Raw genomic sequence first — 24,580 nt, 5'->3', positions numbered from 1 at the left:
TCGCTGCTATAAAACACAATGGCATTACATCTCTGGCTGATGAAACGCCTCCTCTATTTCCTCCGAGTCCTGACTAGAGAACAACTGAGTCTGGAACATGCCCTGTTCTGCTCTCCACGGAATCATCATTTAGAAGACACTACTCTACCACAGAGGGCATTGTAGTTCAATATTATTACTGTTGCAAATGTAATTTCCCCTCAACACCAACCGCATCAATTAAAATGACCTGCAAGCAGCTAAGACGTACTTTATACCCAGCGAGGGCGCTTTCCCTTGCACTTGTGTAGCTAGCATTTATGCACTGAATGCTAGCTAAGTTGTGCACAATATCTCTAAGATGAGTGTGTAGGCTGTGGATGTATGTGCATCTACAGTAAACTGGAATAAGTCATCAAAAGGACCAGTCTCATTACTAGTGGCTGGGATCTGCTGGCAGCCATATATCCACTGCTAGGCCATACTCCCCTCCTCACATCACAGAATGAGCCCCCTCCACAACAACTGTCCAGCACCCTTCCCCCAACAACATTGTCTATCTCCCCTCCTAAAGGATTTCTCAAACAGCTTGAGAAGCAGAAATAAACAAATCCAACCCCCTTCGTTTGCATTTTTAATCAGTCGGCCCATGCAGCCTCGGAACGCACGCAGCAGCCACTCACGCTGCCTTCCATCCTTCGCCGAGTGAGGAAGTGTGAAGTCATTGTTATTCCGAGTATCGGTTACAGTGGAAGTGACACCCATGCTAACACCATATAGAACGCTATCTGCGGGAAAGCAGATAAGAATTTGATTTAACATCCAATTAAAAGGCGTCATTGAAAAATTACTTCAAATAAGCCTTTTATTTTCTTTAATCAGTCTTCGATTCAAGTCTTCCTCGGGCCTGTTCAACCACGAATCGGGGACTCATGAATTTTGATTAAAAAATCTAAGCCCGTTCCTAACCAAAGCAGATTTTTTGTTACAGGGTTTGATAGAAATTTAATAAATCTATGAGCCCCTGCCAGCTCCATTTATCATCCTTTTTCCACCAGACTGGCCCATTATGCCCAGGCAGGATATGATGAGGGAGCCAGCAAACCAAAACTTCAGAGAGGGAGATTGAAAAAGAACTATAATCACCGCTATTGAACCATATAATTGCAATAGAATATGGCTAGCTGAAACATTAGCCTTATTTCTAATGTGTGACATCCTTGTATTTAGTTAAAGCATGGCAGTCATCTAAACACTTCCGTGTGTAGGGGCAGCAGGTAGCCTAGTGGTTTGAGCGTTGCTACATTGAATCCCCCGAGCGGACAAGGTAAAAATCTGTCGTTCTGCCCCTGAACAAGGCAGTTAACACGCTGTTCCTAGGCCGTCATTGTAAATAAGAATTTGTTCTTAACTGACTTGCCTAGTTAAATAAAGGTTCAATAAAATAAAATACTGTGAGTAACACTAGCCAGCCAATTGTGGTTGTTCTATACAGGTTGACACCATATCACATATCATCATTCACAGCATCATTGTCTTTGGTCACAAAATTATCTTTTGACAAGGACAAAAAGTGTCCCATTCTGATTATGTCAATCAAAGAAAAAAAGGGCGAACAAGTAAGACACAATTGCAGGGTTACCTTTCCCAAGGAATCCATTCAAGCTTTCCCTATTTCGCCATGACTCCCTCGTATGGGTACATGAACTGTCCAACAGCATATGTCTTGGCTGACATTTCTGTGGGGGCAGTGGGATCCACTGGTGGTTTGGGGCTAGGGAGTGAGGGGGTGATTGGGGTGAGGGACGGGAGGATACAGAAAACAGGCACACAGCAGCACCACCGTGTGTGTGAACTGTGACATCATCCACCACCCTCCCCGAAGCTCTCTGTGCGAAATCCATCAGCAGTAGGTCTTTCTTCTTTTTTTGAAGCCTCAAAGAATTCCACCAACACAGTGGCTGGGGCAATAACATCTGTTTGATGAATTCACTGTTATTCGCCAGGGAGGTATTTGTGTGCCGGCTGCTTCATCACTTTTTCTTTTGTTTATTTATTTCATTTCGGTACGACATAATATTCCCCCGTCTTTATGAGCACTTATGCAAATGAGGAAGTCGGGGGCCCCGCCATAATTATGTTTTGATTTATACGGCAGTCACTGACCATTACGCCAGTGGAGGTTGTAATATCCAATTTCTGCGGGTAATTTGCACATTTGTTTCCAAGTTCAATAGCGAGTCTTCTAAACACTATCTGTTGTTCAACATGATAATCATGGGAAGAGGGTGAACAGTGACCTGGACTAGTGCATGGAGACCCATAGGGACTTGCACTGCAGCCTTATAGAAACATTGGGCCCCCACTAATTTACCAATGGGCTGGATCAAATAAGCCCCCCCCCTGAGAGAGACAGGCTCTTTTTGAGGATCAGTGAATTATAAAATATATAACAAGAATGTAAGATTATTTTTCCTGGCTAGGAGCTTGAAAGCCCAGTGGTTACTTGGTTAACTGCAGAACACCAGTGGGTTCTATAAATCATAAATCAGACTGGGCTATGGTTTAAAGGATACCACAGGTTAGGAACTCCCTTTTCTTCATCTGCAACATGACAAAATAACAAAAGCATGAGACATGGGTTCACAAGCAGTTACACACACACACACACACACACACACACACACACACACACGCACACACGCACACACACACACACACACACACACACACACACACACACACACACACACACACACACACACACACACACACACACACACACACACACACACACACACACACACACACACACACACACACACACACACACAATGCTCCAATGGCAATCCCAAACATACTGCGTGTGTTATTCAAACCTGAACAGTTGAACTACAGCAATGTGTCTTCTCCAGCTGAAGTGTACAGTATAAAGCCTAGAGGAGCTATTCAGCGTCTTGACTGCTTTATCTGTCTCCACCAAGGGCACTGGGGTTTTTAACAGCCAGCCTGTGTGCACTGTTGTTGTTTAATTCCAGTTTCCTCCTCACGTCACCCCTGTGCCTGTCTTCAGTGGAAATCAAAACCCACTTAGAGACACAAACGACTAATGTCTCTGATAATTTAAAATCGGCACCCTCGTAAATGTGAATAGTTCGCAGCAGTCACTGTAATTGTGGTGGAGGAAAATTTGCAGCTGATACCATCTCCAGGATTTGGGAAATTCACAACAATAATTAATTGGCTCGGAAGCGCTTCCTCCTCCTCCCTGCCTGCCGTCTGCATGAGCGGTGGAAGAGAATGGAGTGTGATTGACAGGTCGAACAGAGAGGAGAAATAGCTCCTGCTAAATGTGTGGGTTCTCGCTGGTAGGGGGTTCATTTGTCTCTGTGTAGTTATGTGTGTGGTCCCTCCGTGTGTGGTTCTCTCTCTGTGTGCTGCTTATGTATGCTTGTCCCTGCCCCGCTCTGTGCCAATGGCGGCAGAGGGAGAGTGGGCGAGAGAACTACACACCGCTGTACGGACAGGCACTCATGGACAGGCACTCACTTCTGCTCTTCCTCCAACTGCCTGGCTGCAGCCAAGGCCATGGCAGAAGCAGCCAACACAGAAAGATTAACTGCCATTGATCTGCTTGGGTAAACCTGCCAGAGTTCATTGAGCGACTCGCCCTGCCTGGTCGTCAGGGTCAACAGGCTCCATGTCAACCGCGAGGAGTCACCTTTCTCTGCTGGACCCTTTCCTATCTCAGTGGCTCGTCACTATAGGTAATTATCTCCCTTCCATTAGGCCGTTATAACGGCCTACTTTCCTCCTGCATGTCAAACCCTTTGACCTGGCAGTGGTTCGGTCCACCTTCTGTGTTTATCCCTACGCAGAGAAAAGTCAGGTGTCAGGGAAACATTCTCATACTACACCCTGCTCTCATGCTAGAACGGCATCAAAGGTGATCGTGTTTTCTGTAATAACAAACTGATGTGGTTCTGAGCTCACACGCCACCGGTGGTAGATCTACAGTATGTTGGGTATCTCATCTATTGGCACTTTTATGGACCTAAGAGAGAAAGAAATAAGCATGTCTACCTGTGGGATAATCTTACTCCTTCAAGCATCAAGACCCCGACTAGTTTAAAGACTGAAATAGTAACAAATACACATTCGTTTTCACTTGAATACATCCAGCACTGAAGTAATCTATAACTAAATACATTATAATTAATTGATAATAACAGTAATGTTGCTTTGCAGTTATAAAAATGACTTTTATATTCTTCCACTTTAGGCATGTGCATAGTATGTCAATGTTTACCTGATATAGACATCAGGAGAGGCAACAAGGCAGCCTGTGTAACACAGGACTGCTTGAACGATCTGAGCTTGTGACTGATGGCAGACAAGACCTGGAGCTATAAAAACCCAGTCCTGACAAACAGACAATATGCCACTGGTCTACAGTAAAGCCGAGTTAAGGACACAGTTACAGCTGACAATTTCCATGAATTAAATGTGGATGAGGACCATCCAGCTGGCACCAGAGACCCAATCAACCAACAGACTTCTAAATGGACAGTTGAGAATAGGTGGGACTGGGTCAAGGGTCAGGTTGGTGTAGGCACACTTTGCTCTCTGGCCACCATGGTATAGCCGTGCAGTTGTGGTCTGGGTTTGAAGCCCTGGGCATTTGAGGTATCACCTGCAGGCTGTGCACATTGTCATTCCACCCTTGTCCTGACCAGAGTTGAGATCTGAAACCCGAGCAGCCAGTCATTTGGTGAGAGGAGAGGACAGGTGCACAGCCCTGTAACTCAAACTGAGAAGAATCACACCACCGCACCTCTCCGGTTTCTTTCCTGTATGTCTGTAATCTGGGAGCTAAAACGGCAGCCATCAGAGCCTGCAGTAAGGAGATACTCCAGACTGCTACAGTACATGACTGACTGAGGGTGTGTAACTGCAGGCTGCAGTAAGAACAGGTGCAACACTGGCCCTTTCTCTAAGATAGTCCCTCAATTCATTGAGTTGAACTACATGATACTGTACAACAGGGCATATCTAACCCCTCTACATGAGAATGATCAGTGGTGACTTTTCACAATTAACCACCCAGGGCTTTGGAACTGACAATCACTTTAAAAAATACCAACTGACAGTGTAGCACTGTGACGTGAGTGCATGCCTGCATGCCTTTGTCTTTTCATGGCCACAATTGTTGTTGTATGACTGTGGTTAGTGGCCCAGGGCCAGCTGGCAGTGGCTGTGGGAGCTGTCATTGTCCTGTGGCAAGTGGGAACATGCTCCAGACCTCAGTGGGGACAGGTTTGGACACCCCACCGCCACTGGCCACCCCGCCGCCACTGGCCTGGCTGGCTGAGCTGGAGGTTTTTGGAGGGGCAGAGATAGAGGTCCCCCTGATACCACAACAGTGGTGTCAGCTCCCTGGTTCCCCAGAACCCCTCCCCCCACTTTCCTTCTCTGTATCTCTCTCTCCCTCTTTCCCTCTATTTCTCCCTCCCTCCCTCCCTCCCTCCCTCCCTCCCTCCCTCCCTCCCTCCCTCCCTCCCTCCCTCCCTCCCTCCCTCCCTCCCTCCCTCCCTCCCTCCCTCCCTCCCTCCCTCCCTCCCTCCCTCCTCTCTCTGTCCCACTCTCCCTCCCTCCCTCTCTCCTCTCTCTGTCCCACTCTCCCTCCCTCCCTCTCCCGTTCTCTCGCTCCCCACCCCCCTCTCTCCTCTCTCTGTCCCACTCTCCCTCCCTCCTCTCTCTGTCCCACTCTCCCTCCCTCCTCTCCCTCCCTCCCTCCCTCCCTCCCTCCCTCCCTCCCTCCCTCCCTCCCTCCCTCCCTCCCTCCCTCCCTCCCTCCCTCCCTCTCTCCTCTCTCTGTCCCACTCTCCCTACCTCCCTCTCTCCTCTCTCTGTCCCACTCTCCCTCCCTCCCTCTCCCGTTCTCTCGCTCCCCACCCCCCCCTCTCCTCTCCTGTCCTCTCTAAGCCCCTCTCCCTCAGATCACTGAGGGTAGAACAAGTGGATCTGTGTGTGTGAAGATACGGCTAATACATAGGAGGAGGGCGGAGCCGGGACTTTGGCAGCCAGAGGACTTCGTAAATCCTTTATCATTAATTAGCATAAGCAACTGGTAAACAATACTTTTCTACTGTACATTGAACATTTTAAACTATTGTACAACTCATTCCTTTTGCCAAGAAAAATCGTATAACCTTGAAATAATTTATCTCTGTGAGCACGCATCCACTTGGTGTTTTGATTAGCTAATGCAATTTACATGTGGGGCCTAATGTGTACGTTATCTCTCTTCTTCTCTCCTCGGCTCTCTAATCAGCACACAGTGGGGCCAGAGCAGTTACATGCACAGCTAATGGATGACTCTGTCACTTTATATTCAAACCTTCATTAAAAGACCACGGTACATCTGAACACTACTTCACTGCTCTGCAAACAGAGGAGGCAAAAGAACATGCATCCCCGAGAGAGGGCAGACATACACACCCTCTAGCGCTCTCTCTCTCATCCTCTATCTTACGCTGACATACGCACATTAATTAAATTACACTCACAAGCCAAAAGAAAGTATCTCAGAGTACTAAATCGCATGCTGTAGAAGCACTTTGAGTTCGAAATGTACTTTTCTCCCGCAAGATGCATGGGCAGAGGGCTCTAAGATTGTAACGCATGCATGTACCCCTGTATGACATTTTAATTAGATTTATCTTCGATTTACAGTCTGCATTTTATACACTTACAAAACAGATGTGCACACAAAAGGCAATGTGCGAGAGTGACTCAGATTGTGGATTTCACTACAACTGGCTATCTTAAAATTTCAAAACACGAACATTTGACTCAGCATGAGTCTGCAATAGAACTGAGGTCAAACTGGGAAGTGCCATCTCAGGAAGTGACCTCTGGTTAATCTCTCACCTGAACCCATCAGTGAAGTCAAGGTCAGACAGAAGTTGAACCACTGTCAGATCAGTCCTTCAAAGCATGGTCCCGGTGCAGCTAGCTACCACCACATTCATTCGTACCATGTGTGTTTGCACACAAGCACTGTAGTATTTCACACCACTGTGCTCACACCCACACTCCAGGAGATCCGAGTACACACAGAACAGGAAGGCCAAATTCTCATCCTCTGGGGAGTCTCACCGTGTGTACGTGTTAGGTGGAGATGGGGGAGATAGGCTACACTACAGAAAACTACACTGTAAAAAAAAAAAAAAACTTACTGTACATTCAATGTACAAGGCAAACAGCTGCAATAGGATTGCTCAACAAAATGTTCACGCAAACTTTTTGTTGTGAATTTGCTCAACATCCTATTGCAGCTGGTTGCCTTACAATTGTATGTTGAATCAACATATATACAGTACCAGTAAAAAGTTTGGACACACCTACTCATTCAACGTTTTTTCTTTATTTTTACTATTTTCTACATTGTAGAATAATAGTAAAGACATCACAACTATGAAATAACACATATGGAATCATGTAGTAACCAAAAAGGTGTTAAACAAATCAAAATCTTTTTTATATTTGAGATTCTTCAAAGTAGCCACCCTTTGCCTTGATGACAGCTTTGCACACTCTTGGCATTCTCTTAACCAGCTTCATGAGGTAGTCACCAGGAATGCATTTCAATTAACAGGTGTGCCTTGTTAAAAGTGAAATTGTGGAATGTATTTTCCTCGTAATACGTTTGAACCAATCAGTTGTGTTGTGACAATGTAGGTATACAGAAGATAGCCCGGTCCTGGCCCAATGATCTAACCTCTGGGCTACCTGCCGCACCAATGAAGCTGGTTGAGAAAATGCCAAGAGTGTGCAAAGCTGTCATCCAGGCAAAGTGTGGCTATTTGAAGAATCTCAAATATATAATATATTTTGATTTGTTTAACACTTTATTTGGTTACTACATGATCCCATATGTGTTATTTCATAGTGTTGATGTCATCACTATTACTCTACAATGTAGAAAATAGTAAAAATAAAGTAAAACCCTTGAATGAGTAGGTGTTCCAAAACTTTTTACCGGTAGTGTATATGATGAGTGGAGGAAATAACAACTATCTGTTGGATGGCATTATCATAAAGATCCTATTAACTCACAATTATAGAATCCTATGAAGTATAGGATCTATATGAGCATTACTACACCAGACTGATTCTTCCTACAACAGTTCTTTCCTTAGCCAACACAATTCCCATTTCCTTAAACCAAGCGGATTTGATGTGTAAAGCAGTGATGCAAAAAAAACGCAAACCGTGTAAGCTCAGAGAAAATCCAGCTGAGAATCTTCTTAATAGCTAAACTCAACTAAATAATCTCCAATTAAAGTGTTATAGAGAGTGGAAAGCAGGCTGGGGGTGGCATAGAGAGCTATTGAAGGGGCACAGAGGTACCTGAGGGTGGTCAGAGGGGTGTGAACTGACCTCAGAGCAGACTAATGGCTTGTGTATCCACCGGCAGCGCCAGGGCTACATTTAAACATGAGCAGACAGCCAGTAATAAGCATCATCCATCACGTCTTAGATTTGGCTCTGTGACTAAGGACTCTCACTGTCAATAAACAGGCCAGTTTACCTGAGTCATCAACACCTGCTTACTGCTGTGACTGATCAGGGTCGTTTCACTATGCTTGAGAAGAAATAACCACAGACGTACTTACTGTACACACACACACACACACACACGCACACACACACACACACGCACACGCACACGCACACACACACACACGTGCATGAGCTACACACGCACACATGTACACGCTCACACCCAAACTAACACATACACACCTAACTGCAGAGAAAGTCAAAGCCTGTACACTCACTTGGAAGTAGGAGAAGCAGAGTGTATACGATTGTCTCCAGGATCTCAGTCAGTATATGGTAGCTGAGGGATGATCTGACCTTGATATTTACGCTCAATAGATTCATGGGGCCCCAGTCAGAAGACTTCACCCACCCACAGTGAGAGCCACACTGAGACCCTCCAAATCCCTTTGTCATTCATACAGATCTAATCGCAAATTACATCTCACGCTTTTATACTCTCATTCTCTCTCTAAAAAATATCTGAAACCAAAATAACAAACTATTTCTCCCAGCTGATAAATAGGGTTTAGCCTCCGGTCGGGCCACCTCTGTATTATATATTCATTGTTTTCTAAACTGCCTTTAACAGCTTCTGCAGATGCAAAATACTAAAAATTCCACTTTTGCTCTTCTGTGTTAAATTTGCATATCTGGTCATGCTCTGCTTGACATACTTGCAAAATTGCACAGCGGGTATTTTATTACAAGCCACCACAGATATTCAGCGACAGCAGAGAGCATCAAAAATAAATTAAAAAGACTAAAGAGCTACCAGTAGGCCACATAGTGTATTGTTTTGCAATGCCTAGAGCCATAAAGCGTTTCTTTTTTTCAGGGCAAGAGGCATGAACCATGCTTGGATGGCGGAGAGGGAAAAGTAATTTAGGGACTCAGGGTTTTCTGTTGCATTAAATTGACTGAGCCCAGATTTCCAACGGCTTAATGTAATGTTAAACCTTAAATGTGGTCTGTATTTGCCATTTGTTCATTGATAGTATGCGTGTAACAGTTATATTGCAATATTTGACTGGCTTTGGGATATCCAATCCATTTCAGTGTTACTGATAACTCATAGACATTTGCATCTATTCGAAAAGCAAATAAATAAATATCTAATTCCAAGAGACAACAAAGTATGCCACATATAAGGAATGAGGATTGATGAATAGCGAGGGGAGTGAGATACTGTTCAGAGGTGAGTGTGTTGCTTACTATATAGATAACACAGGAGTGACCTCTCCTAGTCCCCATTACGGTAAATGGGTGGGATGGATGGGCTGGCTCTATGAAAGTATGTTTATCATGCTCCCCTGCAATTACAGCACACTAAATCCACAGTGTAATTGTGTTCTGTTGCCATCACTCCGTATTTATAGGGGCTAAAACTAACAGAAAACATGTGGTGTGAGGAAAAGGAGGAGAGGAGGGGAGGAGATGAGGGAGGGCATGCATTTGATGAGGCCTTAGATCATTGCTCATGTATGGGTGCTTTGCAACGCAGTATTACCTATGAGGCATGGGGAAGTCAAGCAGAAATGTTCTAATTCAATATCCAAACATGCTGTGGTTTTCTGAGAGGCCGGCAGAGAGTAGCACTGGGTATCTTTCGTAAAAGATAACCAACCACGACTATAGCTGAGGGCCTATAGGGACCAGATGGAATCAAATCTTCCCTTTCCACTCCCTCCACCTCAGAGAAATAAAAACTACCTTTTAACTGCAACCTCTTCTCAACCTCGCAACCTGAAACCACCTTTCCACTCCTTCACTCACGGGAATCAACATCCAACTTTCTTTCCTTCCTACCATCCATTCTCTGATCTAAAGATATACATGCTTTTTTAGTGCAACATCTATTTCAGTATTTAAATGTGAGCTGCTGATTCCTCCCAATTCCCTAAGAATGTGAACTAATGCTATGATAATCCACTGGATACTGAACGCGGCTGAGTTTAGGGGTCCTTATTTAAACTCCTCCTTTTCTTACCCACGGAGCAGAAAAGGTGTTCAGACAAGCAAGGAAATAATGAGCGTCAGACAGCATGCAGAGAGAAACAGAAGCTCAGATGAATAACACACACACACACACACACACACACACACACAAACCTAATATCTAGTCATTCTCTCATTTCAAATCATTTAGACAACCGACAACCAAACCTCAACCTTACCGACAACCAAACCTCAACTTTCCTAAATCAATTGACCGATGAGTAAGAATGGTACTATACGAGTTCTACGTTGGTTTTTCAATAAGAAGCAGCAGAAATGTATAAACAGGTTGCGATTCTAGCAGCACTAATGAAAATACTTTTATTGTTGTTGTTTTTTCTCTCCCCCCCTGACAAGCAGCCCTGAACAAAATATATTTCTGATGGGTATTATGCAAATGATCCCAGCTGTTACTTCTAATGGGGAAGCCTCCTAATAACTATCCCTTTTTCTAGGGTGAGGAAGAGAGGAAGCTTATTTCGTGCATCACAAATGGCACCCTATTCCCTATATATTGCAGTATTTTTGACCAGGGACCTGGTCAAAGTAGTGCACTATAAATGGAATACAGTGCCATTTGGGATAGCCTTATCTGGCCTGTTAATCCGGTCGGCCGTGCGGGTGACACGTCTGGAAGAGAGGACCCCAAAGTATCTCCTGATTAAGACCTGTCTGGGGGATAGGGTTTACTCTACAGGGAGCGAGGGGGTGGCCATCTTTCTCCCAGGTTTCCATCCTGGAGGACAAGGCGAGGCGTGCCTGGTGCTTGGGTGGCTCCACGGTGGGAATGGAGCCCATTATCTCTGGGGATGTGGCAGAGAAGAGGCCTTCTGAAGACACTGTTTAGTCCTGGAGTGTCGCCTAGCCGGTGAGCTGGTTCAGTCTTTTAGAGTGGACTGTGAACAAGTGCTGTTCACTTTCAAAGAGTGGACTGTCTCTGACCAGCAGGTTCACTCCAGTCTTCATTCACAGAGCAGAGCAGAGTAGAGGATAGGTCAGGTCACCCCACTGTGTACGGAACTCCCATCAGGATATTGTCAACACATATTCTTGACCTCAGTTTAAAGAGGGACTCTTCTATTTGACGTGCCCCTTTGAGGAACATTCAAAGTAGTCTTACTACTAAAGTTCCAAGTGTTATTAGTCGTGTTGCTTATGTATTTACTTTTCAGAATCATATAAAGCTGTGATTCAATTAATGATATACAATACAGGACAATTTATATGGGATGCCTTGAGGGGCTTTGAACATAGTCAGATAGTTCTGAGCATATAAAAAATAAGCACAAAAAGCAGATATCGATTTTTAAAGTATGGTACATTCTGTGCAGACACTAAGCTGTGAACAAAGTCTACAGAAGAAGAAGAAGAAGAAGAGGACAGAATATATCGAGGAAAAAGCACAATAACTCATTTCAACCTCCAGGTTTCTTTGATCAGATCCATTCTTACACTGTGATATTCATCTCAGCTTTTTTTCTCCCTCTTTTCATTTCCCTTTTTTACCCTCCTCTCTGTTGGTGAGGGGGTCTGCCAGGACTGAGTTACAGCACATCCTTTTATGTTTATTAGCCACATTACTCACTAGATCAGTAAATTTGTACCAAAGACTTGCATTAATGAACTCTAAAGTGATTTTACAAAGGCGGATGGAAGAACCCATCAAGCATGACTGGGTGAAACGCAGTGGGTGAGGAATGAGGAAGTGTGTGTGAGCCCTAGTGGGTGACCTAATTCTCACCCACGACTCACGCATTGTCAATTTCTATCTCTTCTCACCAGGCCCACCTAAATTATATAAATTATTATATGTAAATATGTTTTTTAACATCTCCTTTCATCTAAGTGCCTTTATGTTTTCATTTGTGTCATATTAGAGAGTCATTGTCGAGAGGCCTACAGGCGGTGAAACACAACGGAGGCTGATCGGCCATGTCTGAAAGAAGGTTGTGATGTTGTGGACTCTGGTCAGTTCAAGATCAGGTTTTAGGGAACATAAAAGTGGTTAAGTAGTATTTAAAGTCGTTAATATCTGATCTAAGATCAGACTTATTTAGATATGCAACAGTAAAACCTTGCTGCTCTCAACTAAATATAATGGATCTGTAAACAGTGTAAATCAAGGAAGAGGAGAGCTGGCATCCATCCAACATGGAGAAGAAAGGCCAACCTGGGCCCGACTCTCTCTTCACTCATCAGCCCCTTAACCCCAGTCTCTCAGGGTGTGCTCTCACAGCAAATCCAAACACTTCAGCCCACAGCCTCTCTCTCTCTGTCTCTTTCCATCTCCAAACCAGCCGACTGTGTGATGACCAATACCTCCTTGTCATCCCCAATTACACTGTCTTGTAAGGACGATGTTTGTCTCTGGGTTCACTAAACACAACATTATCAAAATGTTAACACCTCTACCTTGACACGGACAAATCAGCAAAATGTACCCTTTCACAAAAAGCTAGACTTCCAAAGCCAAATCCAAGCAAACAACGTTTGTGAGCTTGGTGTGTAATGTATGATTAAAATGTCTGAGTAAAAAGCAATATGGGCATAAAGGAATTCTACAAGTGAATCTGGGTGAGGGGAAAAAACTGTGCTCAAAGAAAATGTTCATGACATCCCAAATTATATTATACTAGGTTCATTATCATCCATACAAATAAAAACAACTGAATATGTAGCTAAAATAACACAGAATATATGTCAGAGCCTTGTTAGTATTTATTTATTATCTACCTAAACCCAGTATGAGGAGTGAGAAGACAAATGTGTTGACAGACTAAGGTGGGGAACTTAGTCTGTAACAGGACTGCTTCCTTTGAGGAAAGACTAGAGACTCCAGGCAGGGTGACTCAAACTCAGGGTGAGGGTAAAGGCTTTGTTCCAGGGAAGCTCACTTTCTCTGCCCCCCCCCACCCCCCCCCCCCCCCCCCCCTGTCTCTCTCTGTGAGTCTTGGCAGCGCTGCATAATCAAATGTTCCTGGAACTGACTTCCTGTCTGTCCAGCGAGTCGGCAAGCAAGGGAGAGAGAGAGACGGAGCCTGCTTACACAGAACGGAGGATAAAGATTTCTGCCCCATGACGCCAGGGGCTGTTTTAATAAGCCAACCTGCTGGTCAGCGTGGGATGTACTGTCTGTCTGAGAAATGGACTCATCCAGTTACTGTTCCAGCCTTTCCAAAACACTGGCTCTGAAACATGCTATTATTATTCTACAGTAGTATGTGATTATTTGTAATAATATTTCATGATCATTTCTGGGGTCTCCATTTTTTTTTCGTATGATGGCTATATGAAAATATAAATCAGACAGCAACATGATTCATTTCTGCTCTCTAAATGCAAACAAGGCCTTTAACGTCAGCAGGCTGCTGGGTGGATGGGGAAACACGGCTCAACTGAGGTCAGATCTGCTCCGGGCCCAGGGCCCTGTGTGAATACGTTCCTATGATCAGTCTAATGAGAGTGAATCACTGTCCCCACATTTAGCAGTCTGGATGAGAAACTCAGGGCCAGGGCCATTGCTATGCAGCCCACACTCTCTCTCTCTCTCTCTCTCTCTCTCTCTCTCTCTCTCTTACTCACGCACTCAGTATATCTGCTGGCAGTTAGCTGACAGACAGGAGTCTGGAGTCTGATGGGTGGCTGGCAGTCAGTCAGACAGACGTCGGAGAAACAGATTCACAGCCCTTATGAACTTATAGGAATGACATCATCGTGCTCCAGCTTAGACCACCAGCCCCTTGGCCCATACAATATGCACTGTAGCCTATTCTTTATCAGTACTATCAATGCACACACTTCAAACCTTTCAATCGGCTCAAGTCCACTCAGGTAAGTATAATAAATAGAGAAAAAAAATGAATAGAGGCATATTCAAGCCTTTAGGCTTATACCACTCCAGAAATATTAAATGTCTCGAGGGCTTTGAGGAAAAAGAGAACAACAAATCCTCAATGCATTGAATATGTAAAACGTGGTCTCTATATCTCTTCCATATCCATCATGAAGAGCGCCTCCTAAACCTCTCATTGTCTCGTCAAATCGTGTGCTTAGTGAGGCTAGAGATAAGGCTATTAGTTCTATAAAGCATGTGTAATGCCTGGTGCAATAACAGTATTTTTGGGGGGGGGGTGGGTGGGGGGGGGGGATCAATAGGTGTTATCTGCTTTCCAATGTTTCATACTCCCTCTCTGACATCAGAGGCTGGCCAGGCAGAGCTTTTCTGAGTGAGCAGTGAATGCAGCTAGGCCGCTAATCAATAGCCTCAGTATTAACAGGATGCTTCCAAAGCCATTTAGCAAACCCTTATCACTCTGGGATTTTACACTCAACCTGTCAAAATATTTTCTCCAGGGGCCGAGCGGAGAATGAGAGGAACATTTCACGCCTGTGAAGTCTCCTCTCCCACACCCGTTTGATTTGAAAGGGGGATGAAAGTGATATCTCTCTTCTCTTTTCAGAGGGTTCAGCTTGTATAAAGAGGAGAGGAGGATGTTAGATGGAGGAGCTTGAGGATAAGATCATCTAATTAGGCTGTAAAACAACAACAACGGGTTGTGTAGTGTTAAGGATGGGCTCTTGCACACGGCCATGAGGGGAAGAGTAATTACCAAGCATATGAATATTACCACATACTCTAAAACAACGGCTATCCAGGTGGGGCTGTGAAAACGAGGAAGAATACAACCTGGGATGATTTTTCTGGCTTTAGTTATTCTACACCTATGCTTGTTGAGAAACCTGGATAAATATAAGAGGATAAACAACTAAACAGAGGGCTCTCAGGAGACTAAGCTCAATAGAATCTACTCTTTTTAACAAACTAAAGTCAAACAAAATCAAATCAAAGTTCTTGAAGATGTTTTCTCTTTTCCTGACAGACATGTTTAAAAGGACGCTTCTCTCTCTCTCTCTCTGTCTGCCTGTCTCGCACTGACTAACTCTGCGTGTCTCTCAATTTCAGTTCACTTACTCCCTTCTCTCCCTCTCTATCTGCATCTTTCTCTTCCTCCCCGCCTCTTACCGAGTGACTCATCTGTCAGTGAACGAGGAGAGATGGTGCTCACCTCCACCCCCCCATCTCTCCCCAGCTGGGCTCCGCTATGCTCTGCTGTGCTGTGCAGGGGGTCCCTCGCCTTCCCTCCCCACCCCGTTTCCCTTCCTGCTCCAATAACAACATCCATCTCCATTCTCCTCTAAGCTGACCGCATCCCGGGCACAACAAGCAGCTCTCCAAATCCCCCAGGTTTTCAGCCTTGCCACATGCTTAACTGTACGGTGTAACTGCGCCATATGCTTCCAAGATTCGAGATAGCGCAATTTGTAGTGGGGAATAGCCTTCGACTACACTATTAAAGAAAGGGAACAGCTGGTTGACGCTCCATGGTTGGGTGCCTGTGTGTCAACCTGTTCAATCATACGTCAGTCTTGTTTATTGTTGCTTATCTACTTATTTATGTGTTCACTATACATGGTGTGTAGATGAGTGAGTCTCACAGGAGATGCTGTATTTCATGCGCTCCTAGCTTCCTCCAATAACAGGAAGAATACTACAAATGCATTTCTTTGTTGGAGACTGTGGCCTGACCTCCCACATGGCAGAATCTCTATAGTGGCTCAATTAGCGAGGCTGGCCACTGAGAAACGGTGGGGAAAGGAGTGAAGACAGAGGCTGCAGGGGATTGATTGGTAAAGAGTGGGTACAGGAGCAAAGTCCCAATTCTCAAAGAACCGTATATGTAGTTGCTTCAGTCATCACTTGGTCACCTCACATCAGTCTTCAAATACTTTGAAAAATGTGAATTTGACTTAATTCAATGGTTGAGGGAAATGAATCCTTATCACTGGTAAGTAGAATGAGTGGGGCCTCTCTTAGTTCTTTCCGTCTTAGTCTTAGCCATGATGAAATTCTCAGTCAACTCCTTTGAGGAATCCTGATCTATGATATACCTCCAGGACTGCATTTACAAAGGCAGGCCAATTCTGATATTTTGCCCAATTATTGTCATAAAATGTGATCTGATTGGCAAAAAGACCAGTTCGTGGAAATATTGGGCTGCCTTTGTAAACGTAGCCTAGATGCCCCAATGTATAAAAATAAAAAAATCTGCACCAATTCTAATTTTTTCTCTGTCTGGTCTTATAATGGTATGGGCATCATCGTGTTTGGATATTTAAAACTGGATACCTCCCATGTAGCTATTTTCTCCTCATGCACTGTCCTAACTGGTGAGGAGGGGGAGATAAGGAGAGAAGAGAGAGACAGTACGCCTTGGCTAATTATGTTCAAGATTAAACGGAGCGGATTCCAATCAGGTGGACAACGTTTTCTAAAATAATGAGTGCGTGACCTCAGGTGAGAATACATTAGGACGGATGTTGTGTTAACCTGCAAAGTGTTCAAAAAGCAGCAGGCCCATTTTGTCTGGTTCAAAAATATTCTCCAGCACGCCACTGGCTGAGAGCTGAGACAAATGCTCCCGGCATTAAAATGAACATCCCTTGCCTCCCAACATTAGAACAAGATAAACAGTCGGGGCTAAAGTCGTCACAACAATAGACTCTCAGCCCTGCTTGTGTTGCTGACACACAAATGAACTGACATGACAGGCCTTCAGATCACAAATGACTCCAGACTAAGATTGTCTGACTGTGTCAAGCTAAGAGGCTACAAGGAGGGATAAATGCATTGTTTATGCTCATTAAACAAGACTTCCTCTCAACTATCAGTAATAACTGATGAGTATTAATTTGCAGTGTTGTAAACTGTTCAGAAATAATAACGCATTCATCATCATCATGTATACATGACAAGCCAATTACATACAATATTATGGGAGGAACAAGCCAAAAATCTGGAGGCTAAAACAAAGGTTTATACAGTATTACATATTTAGGATATATTATATATAGACCCATAAGACCACAGGGTAAATGCTAAAACTCTAACTGTAATACAATCCATCAGTGAGGCCAAAACAAATCATATGTCAGAACTAGTTACATGAATAAGTAAAGCGGGCCCATGTGAGTTAAAATGGCTATTAATCATGAGTGAGTTTCCACCCGAGATGAATTTCATAGTGTGGGATTGTAGGGTGTGTGTGTGTGTGTGTGTGTGTGTGGAGTGGATGTAAGGAAGGCCCCTTAACCCTGTGGCCCCTCAGCTGGCTGGGTTGAGGACCAGGAGTCGCCAGGAGGAGGAGAACTGAACGGCTGATTATTAATAAGAGCTCTCCATTATGTCAGGCTCAGTCTTTGCCAGGACTCAATGAAAAACAGATCAGGCAGGGGGAAAGGCACAGGCCAAACTTATCTGGCTGAACTGCTTTCCCCTTCCTACTGCCAGACGATCTAACACAGCACAAGTGACCTGTTCCCAAGCATTTACTATCTATCAACAAGCCGTGTGTGTGTGTACTGTAGAGTCAAGTGAATCATGCAGGTACCTACCTCCCCAGTCTGTGTCAGGGTCAGCTTAGGCAGCTTGCTCTTGGAGCTGGTGGTGGTGCTGCCAAAGGCTAGGTTGCTGTAGCCCATGTCCCCCACTTCCAGAGGAGGTTTGAGCTCCGGGGAATCCAGGGGCACCTGGTCCTGGCCGTCCATGGGCCGAACGTAGGCCGTGGGCTTCTGCTGCTGCACGGCGCTGGGCTTGACGTGCAGGCCCTGGGGGAAGGTTGGCGTGGAAAGGCCGCTGGGCAGCAGGGAGGTGGAGGCCACGGGGGAACTGGACCCGTGGGAGCCCGGCTCCTGCTCCAAGGGAGACTTAACATGATTGTTGCTGTCCTTGTATCCGCCATGCTCAGCCGCCGAAGGGGCCTGCTGCTGCCCAGCGCCATGCCTCCTGGAGGTGGAGGAGTTGGGGCTGCTGCTGGAGTCTCCCTTGTGGCCCACGACGTCGCCCTGTGAGCTGAACAACTCCTCGTGTCTCTGGGGTTGCTGCTGCTGCTGCTCATGGGTAGACAAGTGTTTCCCCCTGCTGCTGGTTGGTACCCCCACTACCTGCCCCCCCACCTCTTGGGTGCTGGTGCTGCTGGAGCAGTGGGCTCCCTGCAACCAGTCGGAGGAGCGCGACTTCTTGGAGCTCTGATGGCCGCTCAGCCGGGTGGAGCTGGTCAGGGATGAAGAGGAGGGTGGAGGGGGCATGGAGGTGGTATTGTGCCCCGTGCCCGTCCTGTTGCTTGTCCTCTGGGCCCCCTCGGTGAAGAAGCTGGGGCCAGGGGTCTGGGGAACAGAGTTCTTGGGGATCCCCACCAAGTGGCTCTGGTTGGAGTGGCTGGTCAGGAGCTCCTTCATCTCATCGTAGTTCCCCAGAGTGTTCTGTACCCGGTTGGCCAGGGCATCACCTTTGTTGGTCTGCAGAGACAGAGAGAGGAGAGACGGTGAGATGTATAATGTATAGATATTCAGCTCCTACTATATACCCCCCAGCCCCCTCCACCATGTTATCATCATTCCCCCACTACTCTGACAACAGACAGAGAGCAGCAGGTCATCAGAGTTACACCTAATTACAGACAGCCAGGAACACTGCAGGCAGTGTGTGTGAGAGAGAGAGGTTGATGTGTGTGTGCGCGCATAGAGAAGGGTGCAATCATGCCTCAGTGAGCAAGACCATTAGGCTGTACATCAAGCAACTCTGAAAATGAAAAAGTAGCCCCTTTTCTAAGCTAAAAACAGCTATCATTACAGAGTCTAATATGCACCTTACAAACTGTATGAAACTATAGTTCTATCCAAAGCACTTTAATAAATCCATCTTTAAGATGGCACAGTTGGTGTATTAGCGTGTATTAAACAAGTGATTAAAACAAGCATTGTTAGTGTGGATCTATAGATAATAGATACCTTGTTTAGGTTGTTGGTCCCCCCCAAAGTGGATAGACTGGTTGCTTCTGTCTGTCAGTATAAAAAGACAGTAGTTTATAATCTAGTCACACTGGGGGGAATATAGTAGACCAATAGGATGACCTTGATAATCTTATAATCTGTTCAACTGTATTCTTAGTCAATAGCGATATGTGGCAATGTTGACACACTCCTGTCTTCTAATATCCTTTCTCTCAGGGGTACACTTTAATCTGTAGGAAAACCTCCAAACAAATAATTTTGCAACAAAAGGCCCTTGTTTCTAATAATTGTTTTCTTTTGGCTAGTTCAGCATATAATTCTTTTATACTGGGCTTTTCAGACAAAAAGGCATGCAGAACCACCCCCCAAAACTCATTACTTTCATAACAGGCAACATTCTACTTAATGTGCAACACATTACTGTTAAACTCAGCCCAAGCCTGTGTTTACTGGTCTTTTACGTGTGAGAGGCCTAGTAAGAACGTACAACAATTGCAGATGCATTATGCTAAGATACACACTACATAAACAGAGATTATAACATCTATTCGAAAAGAACTGCAAATGAAGATTCATTTCAGTCGCACAATACAATTGCAGAGCCATGCAAAGCTGTTTCCTGTATAGGGATATAATTAGGCTATTCAAAGGCAACAAAGGAAAAAATGATAAATATGTACAGTGTAGCAGCGTGTATCCCTTTGGTATCACAGAGGACTGTGGTGGTGATGATAGCGCAACACTCTGTCAGACTCACGAAGGATAAGTCTGTGTATTTGCACAATAATCAAATGATGGTTGATGGTTAAGGGGAAGGGAGGGTGTGGAGCATGAAGAGCCATTATGCTGCTGGGAAGGGGAATTATCTGCTAGGTGTTTAACCTCTGACCTCTATAAAAAGAGAAGATGCCAGCTAGGGCTAAACTGCTCTCTGCCAAGACTCACCCCTGACCACCCCTGACCTTGCACAGCATCACTATAATGTCCCCCATAAAACTCTAATGGCCATGCACTTGTTGTTCCAAAATGTATTACAATTAAGCTCACCCAAATGGATAACTATGCCCGAGTTACTCTCCATGTAGTTGTTGCTGAGCAGTGATGGGGGAGGTTGATATTAGGGACAGAAAAAGGGGCAGTTTATTAGGACAGGGGTATAGAGAAAGAGGGGGAGATAGTATCCAACTAGGAAACAGGATAGCTTTCAAAGGATCTTTTAAAGTCCCGGATGTGTCCAAAAGAACAGTATGTCTCCAATGAGCAGTGATACATTTACATTTGAGTCATTTAGCCGACGCTGTTATCCAGAGCGACTTGCAGTTAGTGCATTCATCTTAAGATCGCTAGGTGGGACAACCACATATCACAGCCATAAGAAGTACATGTTCCTCAATAACATAGTCAGAGCTAAACAAATGTGTCCTTCTTTCCACCATTGGGGTGCTAGGACAGAGAAGAGCTTGGACTGGACTGAGCGGGAGCTGCCCTCCCGAAGGGGTGGGAGGGCCCAGAGACCCGAGGTGGCAGATTGGACTGCTTGGGTTGGAGTGTATGGTTTGAGTGCGTGTGTGTGATACACACTAAGGAGTGGCCCCTGTATCAGGCCAGTCATAACTTCAGAAGCAAGAGAGGGAAAAGACTCAAACAGCCCTGACATGTGCCCCTAACAGTAACAGCAACCTGTGTTTGAAAATCCAGCAACCAGCCCAAAGCAGCAGTCTGTTTTCCACAGTCTGTGTATCATCCGAAGAGGAGCCTAAGCACACACAGGTTATTTAAGACATGCTGTGAGGGCTCAATATTTTTAGTGAGTGTGATGTTGAAGGGGCACTTGTGGACCTCCCAGATGCTGTCATTCTCAGTGAGGGGAAAGCAATGTGGACGACAGTGCACAAAGGGCTCTTGTGTAGAGAAGGAAGCACTGGGCTGCTGGAGTAGACCTGGAGCTTGAGTTGGAGCAGGGCTGTCCTTCAGTGCACTGACTGCAGTCGGACTGCAGGCTAACTACAGCTGAGGACTGGAGTAGCTTCACTAGAACAGAGAAGTACAGTGCCTTGCGAAAGTATTCGGCCCCCTTGAACTTTGCGACCTTTTGCCACATTTCAGGCTTCAAACATAAAGATATAAAACTGTATTTTTTTGTGAAGAATCAACAACAAGTGGGACACAATCATGAAGTGGAACGACATTTATTGGATATTTCAAACTTTTTTAACAAATCAAAAACTGAAAAATTGGGCGTGCAAAATTATTCAGCCCCTTTACTTTCAGTGCAGCAAACTCTCTCCAGAAGTTCAGTGAGGATCTCTGAATGATCCAATGTTGACCTAAATGACTAATGATGATAAATACAATCCACCTGTGTGTAATCAAGTCTCCGTATAAATGCACCTGCACTGTGATAGTCTCAGAGGTCCGTTAAAAGCGCAGAGAGCATCATGAAGAACAAGGAACACACCAGGCAGGTCAGAGATACTGTTGTGAAGAAGTTTAAAGCCAGATTTGGATGCAAAAAGATTTCCCAAGCTTTAAACATCCCAAGGAGCACTGTGCAAGCGATAATATTGAAATGGAAGGAGTATCAGACCACTGCAAATCTACCAAGACCTAGCCGTCCCTCTAAACGTTCAGCTCATACAAGGAGAAGACTGATCAGAGATGCAGCCAAGAGGCCCATGATCACTCTGGATGAACTGCAGAGATCTACAGCTGAGGTGGGAGACTCTGTCCATAGGACAACAATCAGTCGTATATTGCACAAATCTGGCCTTTATGGAAGAGTGGCAAGAAGAAAGACATTTCTTAAAGATATCCATAAAAAGTGTTGTTTAAAGTTTGCCACAAGCCACCTGGGAGACACACCAAACATGCTCTGGTCAGATGAAACCAAAATTGAACTTTTTGGCAACAATGCAAAACGTTATGTTAGGCGTAAAAGCAACACAGCTGAACACACCATCCCCACTGTCAAACGTGGTGGCAGCATCATGGTTTGGGCTTGCTTTTCTTCAGCAGGGACAGGGAAGATGGTTAAAATTGATGGGAAGATGGATGGAGCCAAATACAGGACCATTCTGGAAGAAAACCTGATGGAGTCTGCAAAAGACCTGAGACTGGGACGGAGATTTGTCTTCCAACAAGACAATGATCCAAAACATAAAGCAAAATCTACAATGGAATGGTTCAAAAATAAACATATCCAGGTGTTAGAATGGCCAAGTCAAAGTCCAGTTTGTGAATGGAACATCATCATGGAACAAAGGCTACAATACTCCACTGCCTACATGAACTCATGCCATCAGCTGACAAGACTTCTGCTGAGCTGATCCCCATTACGTTAAAGGCTTCCAGTGACATGTCTCATACTTCATCTCTTAAATCAGAGCATATGGCATTTCTTCAACGGGTGGAGACTGATGAACCTTTGCCTGCCGTGTTTCTCAACTCAAATGGGAAAGGTCTTAAAAAGAGAAAGGCACTCATCAAGAGGAAAGCAGCTGGCCTCTTGTCAATGGACATTTCTCCCCAGGAAGCAGCTCTGTTGAAGTGTTTGTGTGTGTGTGTGTGTGTGTGTGTGTGTGTGTGTGTGTGTGTGTGTGTGTGTGTGTGTGTGTGTGTGTGTGTGTGTGTGTGTGTGTGTGTGTGTGTGTGTGTGTGTGTGTGTGTGTGTGTGTGTGTGTTTGCAGTGAGGATCTGAAAAAGTCTTTGAATAGGAGAATACTAAAGAGACAGACTTTGCATGGTGGCAGGCAGCAGTAGTGATGTGCCGGGTCTGGGCACTAGGGCAATACCACTCTGTGCAGGCCAACAGGCTCGCAATGGGAGGCTTCGTTTGCTCTCTAAATCAGCATCAGATCCCACAGTTCACACCCTGCCTGCCACCACAGTTCTGCCACCCCACCACAGCTCTGCCATCACAGCTCTGCCAAGCAATCGTAAAGCACCTCACTGGGATCATGCCTTAACGCTAGCCTTTTATGATTTAACTGAGAAACAGAGAGCAAAATTAAAACCTAATTTGACTATGAGCTGATTCATACAGTACTGTATGAAGGGGAAAGTAGGTTTTATCCATACAAAGTTTGCTTTTTGTTGTTGTCATATCACAGCATAGTAAAGAGGACTCCTGTGGATTTTCAAGGATGTGAGTGAATGAGATTCTGTGTGGAGAAGACATTGACACATTTCAAATATTGTCTGTAAGTGCGGATGTTGAGAAATGCACAGGCTACAAGGGATACGTTACAGGGATATTATATAGGGTCCTTGAGACCTTACAAAGAAATACATCCATCTCATGTCATCCCAGCACTAGTATTTGCGTCCAAAGTTTATTTACCTGGAGTTGTGTGCCAGTACATTATTGTCTCCAGCCTAAAGCCTATAGGCTCCTACTAGGATAAAGGAATCTGCACTGGTGCTACAATACAATACTATGATGGGCTGTAGGCTGATCCTACAGTGATGTTATGTGCACTGTTCTCTCACACTGCTTGTCATGGGATTGGCAGTGTTTACAATGGGCCATCTGTTAACAGTTATTTGCCTTCAATTTGGGAAATTAAGAAAAATCTGAAAACTTAAATCTAAAATCTTAAAAAAGAAAAATGAGTTAAAGACCCAGAGCAAAGACTCATCCAGCAAATCCTTATCTGTTGAATTGTCTCTCTCCTTTGTAAGCCCATCTGTAAAAGCCTTCCTTCCTCACTGGTGCAGGAGTAGAAAGCCTCAGCAGTTTGCATAATATCCATTAGTGCTTCCCAATAAAGAGCATCAATATGGGTCCACATGAGTAAACACCTAGCACAAATCATCTGAAATCAATAGAGCACTAACGACAGCAGGGGATCCAGGAGCTAGCAGATGTAAGGTAGCCTCCTAACAGAATCAGCAACAAACCACAATACAATTCAGATATAAACTGGGAAACGTAATGGACTAATAATTTAACATGTCGCAACATCCTACTTTTTAAAACCCGTTGATCAAATCTGACAGTGATGACGGTCGGGGGAATATACAATTACATTCTAAAAAATATAACTATTTTATATTGCATCTCTTACACCCATGGAGAGCAAAAGTTAGCATTGAATAAATGAATTGATCTCCTTCTCCATCTCTAAGAGTCTGCTCCTCAACAGTA

The 24,580-nt window shown here is 44.8% G+C and overlaps 1 protein-coding gene across 2 annotated transcripts in view; it reads right to left on the bottom strand.

Annotated features, from left to right (window-relative positions):
* Nucleotides 1–24,580, bottom strand: part of LOC110488546 (AF4/FMR2 family member 2) — a 175,226-nt gene that overhangs the window by 109,123 nt on the left and 41,523 nt on the right. The window contains exons 3-4 of one of the 2 annotated variants that reach the window (XM_021560781.2): nt 19,432–19,482; nt 18,037–18,939 (exon numbers count right to left, since the gene is read on the bottom strand). In XM_021560781.2, the coding sequence (XP_021416456.2) occupies nt 18,037–18,939; nt 19,432–19,482 (954 nt within the window). The remainder of the gene's footprint in view (nt 1–18,036; nt 18,940–19,431; nt 19,483–24,580) is intronic. The other variant, XM_021560782.2, reaches the window with a different exon arrangement.

Source organism: Oncorhynchus mykiss, chromosome 14 (assembly GCF_013265735.2).
Source record: "Oncorhynchus mykiss isolate Arlee chromosome 14, USDA_OmykA_1.1, whole genome shotgun sequence".
Lineage (NCBI taxonomy): Eukaryota > Metazoa > Chordata > Actinopteri > Salmoniformes > Salmonidae > Oncorhynchus > Oncorhynchus mykiss.
This window is presented reverse-complemented; position numbering and strand designations above follow the sequence as displayed.